Here is a 9,413-nt window from a genome sequence, read left to right on the forward strand (position 1 = left end):
AACAAGAACGGGAAGAATAAAGAGGCTCATCTTGTTGAAGAAGAATCAGATTATGAACCCTTACTTCTGATGGTTGCGACCAATACTAAGAACGCTGAGACGACAAAGAATATATGGTATGTGGATTCTGGTTGTTCAAACCATATGACATACAACAAAGAATGGATGATGAACCTGGATGAATCCAAGAAAAGTAAAGTAAGAGTGGCTGACAACAACACGCTGAGAGTCAAAGGGATTGGAAGCGTAAAAATCAAAAGAAAGAACGGGCTGCATGCAACGCTTGAAAATGTTCTTCTTGTACCAGAGATGAAGTGCAACCTCTTGAGCGTAGGATAACTGATAGAGAAGGGTTACATTGTCATCATGGGAGGCAATGCACAGATGAAGGTATATGACAAAGGTAAAAATTTGATTCTTAAATGTGTAAGATCAGGAAATCGAACTTTTCAGGTTCGTTTGGATGTAGTTGAGACGTTGCAGTGCTTATCTTCTGTAAAAGAAGATGAAACCTGGAAATGGCATCTTAGGTTCGGACACCTAAATTTCAAAGATCTGTAGCAGTTGAGCAGCAAAGAAATGGTATCTGAGTTACCAAGTGTTACTCAAGCACGTAAGGAATGTGAATCTTGCATAGTTGGGAAACAAGCTAGGAGACCGTTCAAGAAACAACTCGAGTCAAGATCAAAGGAACGACTAGAAGTGTTGCACTTAGACGTGTGTGGGCCAATTGAACCTCCAACACTAGCTGTGAACAGATATTTTGTAACGTTTGTTGATGAATTCAGCCGTATGGTATGAGTGTTTTTCATGAGACAGAAGAACGAGGTGTTGGAAATATTCAAACAATTCAAGAAGAATGCAGAGAGAGAAATTGAAAGACGGATTAAGCTACTCAGAACGGATGGTGGGGGAGAATATACTTCACAAGAATTTGAAGCCTTCTGCCAAGATAATGGAATAATTCATGAAGTGATAGCTGCCTATACACCAGAGCACAATGGATTAGTTGAGAGGCGCAACAGAACCATCATGAACATGGCCAGGTGCATGCTCAAGGAGAAGAGTGTGGTTCGTGAATTGTGGGGAGAAGCATTGGCGACAGCTGTTCACATATTAAACAGGTGTCCAACCAAGCGCCTTCCAAACCGTGTACCGTATGCAGCCTGGACAGGTAAGAAAAATTCTATGAAACACTTTAAAATCATTGGTTCATTAGCATTTTGTCATGTAGCAGATCAGGAAAGAGTGAAACTGGACGATAAGGGTGAGGCCATGGTGTTTGTGGGATATCATTCCATAGGATCTTATAGGCTGTTCGACCCAATCAGAAAGAAAATCACAATTAGCATAGATGTAGTCATACTTGAAGATGAAAGCTGGAACTAGAAATACAACCAAACCAGCATGAAGAAGTCAACCACTTCGATGCGTATACCATTGTCAGACGAAGAAGATAGAAATGTGGAGATAGATGAATCTATTCAGAAAGTAGACAACACAAGAATCACAGGGTCAATAAACAATGAAACCGGACCAAGAAGACCTGTGGTACGACCCTCAAGACTCACTGATTATGAAGTGTACTCAGACGTTGGAGTTGATGAAGAGGGAGATATAATACATCTAGCTTTGATTATAGGGAGTGAGCCCATGGATGTCAACGAAGCTCTATCACAACCAGTTCGGAGAGCTGCAATGACTGAAGAACTAAGATCTATCGAGCAAAACAAGACTCGAAAGTTGATGGATTTACCACATGACAAGCAGAGTATAGATGTGAAGTGGATTTTCAAGACAAAAGTAAACCCAGATGGTTCTGTTGAAGCATAAAGCAAGGCTCGTGGCCAAGGGTTTTCTTCATAAAGAGGGTGTAGACTTCATTGAAGTGTTTGCTTTTGTTGCAAGGTTAGAAACAATTCGTATAGTTGTTGCTATAACATGTTTTAACGAATGGAATCTATTTGCTCTTGATGTGAAATCTGCTTTTTTGCATGGCTTTCTTGAAGAAGAGGTGTACATCAAGCAACCTCCGGGGTTCATCAAGAAAGGAAGAGAGCATCAAGTTTATAAACTTGATAAAGCACTCTACAGACAAGCCCCTCGTGCCTGGAATAAGAGGATCAATGCATTCTTTGACAGCAAAGGTTTCGAAAGATGTTCAGTGGAACACAATGTGTATGTGAAGACAAACAAAGATAACAATGTCCTGATCGTGTGTCTCTATGTTGATGATTTGTTGTTGACTGGTTCAAGTTTGAAAGAGATGGAAGAATTTAAACAGCTAATGCAGACAGAGTTTGACATGACGTATATGGGAAAGCTTAGGTATTTCTTGGGGATGGAATTCTCTAAGACTTCTGCAGGGCTGCTGATGCACCAGAGAAAGTATGTAAAAGACATACTAAGTAGATTCATGATGAACAAATGCAATGAAGCAGAAACCCCACTCGAGGTTGGCAAAAAGTTGTGGGTCAATGCAGGGGAAGAAGGTGTAGATGGAACTAGGTATAAGCAAGGATCGTTGAGATTCCTATGTTGGATTATTGAGTCGGTTCATGAGTGATCCTAAGAAAAGCCACATGACTGCTGTAAAATGAATGCTCAGATATATCAAAGGAACTAAAGACTTTGGCATCCTATTTCAGCAAGGACAAAAGCGTGGAGATCTGAAACTGGTTGGCTATACAGATGCAGATTTTGGTGGTGATGAAGAGGAAGAGTACATCCGGAAGCATATTCTTCATTCACGATGCTCCTGTCTCATGGAGTTCCAAAAAGCATAACGTTATAGCATTACCAAGCTACGAGTCAGAATATGTAGCAGGATGTCTTGCTGTGTGTCAAAGCGTGTGACTGAGTGAGATTCTGAGACATTTGAAGGTAGATACTGTGAGATGTGTTGAGCTGAACATGGACAACACATCAACTATCAACCTTGCCAAGAATCCTATCAGCCATGGTCGTAGCAAACACATTGACATCAAGTACCATTTCTTACGCGACATGGTAAACAAAGGAAAGATTGATCTGAAACACTGTAGAACTGAGCTCCAACTTGCAGACATTTTTACAAAGTCTCTCAATCGGGAAAGGTTCAAGTTTCTCAGATCAAGCATTGGAGTGCAGTATCTGAAGACTCCGAATTAAGGGGGTATATTGGAGTTAATTCAGTAGTCTCATCTAACTTGTAATCTTTACGTTAGTTACTTTGTAAAACTGTCATATTAACCGTTAATTCAGTTTTTGTATCTGTTTTTCTTTACCACTGTTGTATAAATATACACACTTATATGTCTTTCAATACCAGTTGCCTATTCAGAATATAGCTTCATTCTTTCACTCTCTTCCTATGATCTCTACACTCCAATACAAATTACATCAAATTTTCAAAAATAATAACCTAATTGAGACAACTTAAAACGAGATGACCGAATTGAGATTCATATACAAATATAAGAATCATATAAGGGTTTTAACCTAAATCTAATGTGTGAAAGTTGTGTAATGAAATTTAACATGTTATTAGACATTTTGGTACTATTTATATTTATAGTGAGCTTACCTTGTATCTATCAAGATGATTTAATTGTTTATAAAAATTCTTTTGCACATAAACTTACCCTTTTATTAATTTTAATATTTTTTTGTGTTTTTGTTTGTTTTATTTTTTTTGCGATTATAGGATATGAGCATATGATGAGTAGATACGAAAGTTTTCTGTTTTATCAATTTTACAACCACTTATTTATAAGTTGTTAAAGATGGGATGTTACACTAACTTATTTTCAAAAACATAAATATCTTAACTAAATTGAATATTTATATTTTTGTAAGGAATGAAAAAGAGTATTAATAACAAAGTTGTGATTTAAAAATAATATATTGTAGTTTTATAATAAAATAAGGAGGTTACTAAAGAAAGAAAAATAAGATCAAAATAAAAACCATTTATAGTATAGATATGAATATTACTTCCTCTACTCTTTTAAACTGTTGAAGTGTTTGTCATTCTAAAACGAAATTTTTGAAACATAATATTTAATTATTGAGGTGACATGCACATAGGCCTTAGAAGAAGGCACACAAAGTTTGTAACTAGTATCATCATTCTCAAGGACTAAGCATAACCCTTTCATACAACATTGTAATTGACAACATCCAGAATTAGGATATTCATTCATTGTATTGCAGTACCACACTTCTACGCTTCACAATACCCATTCTGCTCTTTCTCTTTCTTGGTAACCTTCCCATCAAAACCCATCTTCTCATTCACACTCACGTTTTTCTTATTCTAACTTTTTAATGCTTTTTTGGCTTTTGGGGGTTACATTGCATGCTTTCAATTTAATTTTCGAATTTTTACTGATTTTCTGCGTCTGACTCTATCTGGGTTTTCTTTGTTTCTTATTTTTTGTTTTTGGGTTGGCGACTTTTATTTTATTTTTTTCTTTTGTCGGGTGGTTTTTTGAAGAGTGTTTGGGTTAACTGTTTTGTGGATGATCCCAGGTTGATAGATTGGTGTAAAGAGAGTCATGGGAAGACTATTCTTGATCAATCTGGAAGGAAAGTTCTATTCCTGCAAACACTGCCAAACACATTTTGCTCTTGATGATGACATTATCTCCAAGGTTTTTAAATCTTTTCTTTCTATTTTTCCTTCCCTTGAACTTCAATTTGATTTCTTGGTGCCTGTGTACAATTTTTAAGTGACAATTATGGGTTTTTACTAAATAACTAGTTGATATATATATTTATGTAAGATTTTTGTAGTTTGTTCCTTACTGGATGATCATAATGAGAGGAATGTAGTGATTATCCCCCGAGAGGTTGAAAATGGAAGAACATAGTGTGTGGTAAACTCAGGTGGGGTGTGAAAAATATCAGATATCCACGCCAGTTAATATATTTTATCTTGTTGGGATTATAAAACAGTGGCATTTCAGAACAGTGTTTGTGTCAAACAATGCTAACACTAAGAATGGCGCTCCTAAACAGTATATTAGGAACACGCACAGCACAATTAAGAATTTCCTTTACAGAATTTTCAAATACTAAACATATTTATATATGGTTCCAATTTTGAGATACTTGTTGATGTTCTACTTTTAGCCATCTGCGGTACTAGTTCATCAGTGTTTCTTACAAATTTGAGGATGAAGTGTGTGAAAGAAATCTTCAAATAGGCTATATATCTTTAAAGACTTCTAAAATCGACCTTTTGATGGAATTTCCTAATTTAATTCTGCATTTATATTTGAATGATCCAGCTGCTAGTGTCAGGGAACATGGTAAAATCTTTTTGTCATTTGACATCCCTATCTGGACTTGTTTAAACTATGGATTTTGTATCTCAGTGTATTCAAAACTCATAGATCAGTAATTTATTTGCCAAGTATGTTTTGATTTGAATCTATTTAAGAATTGGTATGTGATGCCTTCACATGAAACTTCTAGAGCATTAAGATTATTATCTCCTTGATTCTGCTATACTTTTTGCAAAATCACTTTTATAAGTGAGAGAAGTATTGGGAAAGATTAGAATAGTTGCTGCTCCTGCTTCCCTTTGTTGCCAATGTGTATTTTCTTTTGTCCACTGCCGTGGTCCACTAGTAGTAGTAGTAATTGGTAAACTTGAAGGGAAAAGAGAATTACTTTAGGTTTTCTTACTTACTGCAAGATGATTTCATTGAAAAAGATCAAAGTCATGATATTTTTTTCACTCGGGATTTGATTTCTCTACCTGGTATTCTGCATGTTGCTTTGGGAGGTATTCACGTTTGCGCATATGTATTTGAATTGAATCCTTGATTTTACAGTGCATTTTGCAGACTAAATGTATGATTAAAATTTGGAACTTGTATACATTCTAACCCCCCTTTTTTTCTTAGTCTTTCCATTGCAGGCATGGAAAAGCTTATCTTTTTGATAAAGTGTAAGTGTTACTTGACCTCCTCACTGCCACATTAACATAAGCATTACTTGGTGTGGATGTAGAACCTTCATTCTTGTAGGATTGTTGTGCAATAATGTATATAGCCAATATACTTATGCATAATGGCTCTGGTATCATACCTCCTCTTCTACTGATAAAATTTCCTTTTCTATAAAAAATTTAAAGTCACTTTACTGTGGAATTGGCAATGTTTTTGATACAAACTTATCTTTCCAAATCTTGAATGCAGCAGTACCGCAATTGCACACCAGATGAAAATTGAAAAGTTAAGATCAGTGTTAGAAGTTGTTTGTCGTATATGAATGCTTCAAATAACATCTTGTTAATCTATGTTATGGCAGTGTGAATGTGACAATTGGAGAGAAAGAAGAACGGCTGATGATAACTGGATTGCACACTGTTGTTGACTTATTCTGTGTTGTATGTGGTTCCATTGTTGGATGGAAATATGTAAGAACTAGTTTCTAAAGCTCATGTTTTGCTATTTACCTTTTACTTATCAAAATTTTTTGCTCTTAATATGTTTTACTTTGTTTCATTCTAGGAGGCTGCTCATGAGAAGAGTCAGAAGTACAAAGAGGGAAAGTTCATCCTTGAAAGGTAAACAGTTAGTTAATCTATATTCAGGCACACTCTACAACTCTTACCGAAGAGCAGCATGAAAAACTCATGAGAAACAGCATTTAAACTGTGTTTTTTGAAAAAATGATTCCTTCTTTAGTTCACATTTTGATGGAAAGTGCTCTATTATTGAGTAGGTATAAGGTCTTGGGACCTGATGGAAGCCTCTATATGGCAGCTCAAGAAGCTCATGCTGCATTAAGTGATGCTGATGATATTTGAAAATTTTCTCATTCCATGTTTAAATTGTACATTCTTCCTCAGCTTAGAACTGCTATATTTGCAATGTACATCTCAGAGCTTGTGAAAGTTGTGTTCTATTTGATAGTTAGGCTAACATATCAATGGCTTCTAGCATATTTCTTGGAGGACACGTTTCATAAAAGAGTGATTTAGTTCTTTTAAAAATTTAAAGTTGGTAAAGTATATTTTCTGTATCAGAAATCATGTTTTCTAGAGATGGCTTTTGACCAAGTTTCTCAAAAGACTATTTTCATGAAAAACTTAAGAATCTAACTTTTTATACTTAGTACATAATTTTAAAAAACCAGAACCCAAATACAAATGATGTCACGGAGAGAAAGTAATATTTGGTTTTAATAATTGAATTTGTAAAGGATTCAACTGTTAAAACTCTTTTTATAAACTCTTTTTATATCATTTAGTTTACGTGTATTTGTCGTTAGTATTACATATTTTAGTTAAATAAAATGAAAGAAAAAGAATGATACAGTGAAGAACTGTTTTTTTTTTCCTCAACAAAAATTGATGAAACCACGTACTTTGTGAGTTAGATATAGATTTTTAATAAAATACATTTATTATTCTGACCTTTTCAACACTTTATTCCTTTGAAGCGATTGTACTGTTCACACAGTATCGCGAGCGAGGAATTAAATTTTTGACGTTGTTCGTTTGCGCTGATTTGCGTTGATTTGTGAAGATGGAAAAGCAACGATTTGCGAGATTTCACTGTTTAAAGCATCCCGTTATTTTGGTAAGATTTGCGATGATTTACACCGAAAAGTCATTTATGTTCCTGTATTATTTGTAAAATTCCAATACATTTTTCATTTGAGGTAAATCTTTTTCTTGACAGTGAGCAGTTGTGGAAATCTTCATCTCAGGTTTCTTTCAGATTTTGATGTGTTTGTTGCAGGTTGGGGTTAATGGACGAGGAAGAAGATGTTTGATGATGAGGAGGCAACTGGACGAAGATGACGAAAGCTTGAAGCAACGGTTGAAGAAGAGACGTTCATGGTCGTGTATTCGGATCCAGAGAAGATCGTATTCGGTTCCAGCTTTTTGAAGAAAATGCAAATGAGGCGTATTTGGTTACAGAGTTGGCGTATCCGGATCAAGCCAACGTTGTATTCGAATCTGCATGTGTTTATTCGGTTCTAATGGCGTCGCATCCGGTTCTGCAGTTACTGTGATAATGAGGATGGCGTGCTGGAGCGGCTGGAGGGGTCGACGGACGAGGCGATGCGGCTGGAGGTAACAGAGGAGTGGAGGTGTTTGGATGAAGTGAGGAGGGAGTTGAGGAAGTGGGTGAAAAGTGGGGAGGTGACAGAGGTGTCGGTGGTGGCTAGGGAGATGCTGAGGGAGGAGGAGAGGCACTTGCCGCTGCTGGATGAGAAGGAGATTGAGAGGAGGGTGTTGGAGAAGAAGAAGATGAAGTTGTTGAATGAAGAAGAAGATGAATTGTGTGTTAATGTGGCTCATAAGCAGAAGTTAAGGACATCCAATGAAGAAAACTTTTATTCATACTATTAGATGTAGACAACAAAATTTTTTCATTGGAAAAACTTGATTCAGATGTTATTATTGTTTCATGCAATCGTCAATACAATTTATAAACTCACATTTTTTACTGTTTATTCGATCTAGACAAAAACGACTAAGGACTGATAAGACTTTAACTACTATAATATATTAACTATCCTCCATGATTAATACATTAACTTTTATTCAATTTAAGTTTACCTAGTGAATGCATAAACTAGAACCATAACAGGATGAATCAAGGACTAATAGCATACGAATGATTTAAATGGAAAGAAATAATATGTAGAGTAGGAAGAAATTTAGAAAAAAGCCAGAGATAAGAATGTAGACTTTGGAGTTCTTATTGGAGTTCTTATTGGGTATAGCATGATTTGTGTTCCCTTTTTCTTCAGATGATATATGCTGATATACCATGGTTATTAAATCTTAATCTAATAATGGAGGAATGAATGATGTAGTTGTGCATTATTTATTCATAATGCTGCTTACTCATATATATGCAGACCATGTACCTTGTGTTGGTGGAAAAATCTGTTATTGGAGATGGACTTTCATCCTTGAAAATCAACTTTTATCACAACTTTTTATCTCTTCCATTTTATACTTCTCATTATAGTCATTGGCAAATTCCCAGATTCTTTATCTTAATATCCACAAAAGTTCAGAATCATTAATTTACTAGGCTTCTGAGCCTTTTGGTTATTGAAGATTATAACTCTTGAGAGTATTAGTTTTATTCTAGCTATCTTTACTAAAAAGAGATTCATCTTATAAACTAGAGCTAGGTATTACTTTCTCCATTAAGTAGATATTCTTATGTTACCATGTTTCTTCTTTGGTTTCATCTAGTATCTATCATGATGCATAATGCATTTGTATTATGGGGTTTAAGTAAGTTTGTATTTATCCATTAATTATCTTGATTGAGTAATGTGCACTTCCTCGTATTGATCAGTGTTAATGACTAACATAATTCATGTTAAACTAGAAAATGATTCCATAATTTTAGGATGAGGGAGTGCTGCAAAAGAGGATCTGGTAAAGC

General features: G+C 35.4%; 1 protein-coding gene across 1 annotated transcript; it reads left to right on the forward strand.

Annotated features, from left to right (window-relative positions):
* The first annotated feature begins 4,088 nt into the window (after window positions 1-4,088).
* On the forward strand, window positions 4,089-6,930 carry LOC106771477 (protein yippee-like). The gene is made up of 6 exons (XM_014657466.2): window positions 4,089-4,244; window positions 4,513-4,634; window positions 5,895-5,938; window positions 6,301-6,409; window positions 6,504-6,559; window positions 6,718-6,930. Exons 2-6 carry the CDS (start codon window positions 4,539-4,541, stop codon window positions 6,800-6,802), a joined length of 390 nt encoding a protein of 129 aa, XP_014512952.1. The 5' UTR covers window positions 4,089-4,244; window positions 4,513-4,538; the 3' UTR covers window positions 6,803-6,930.
* Window positions 6,931-9,413: the final 2,483 nt, after the last annotated feature.

This window comes from Vigna radiata, chromosome 8, assembly GCF_000741045.1.
Source record: "Vigna radiata var. radiata cultivar VC1973A chromosome 8, Vradiata_ver6, whole genome shotgun sequence".
Lineage (NCBI taxonomy): Eukaryota > Viridiplantae > Streptophyta > Magnoliopsida > Fabales > Fabaceae > Vigna > Vigna radiata.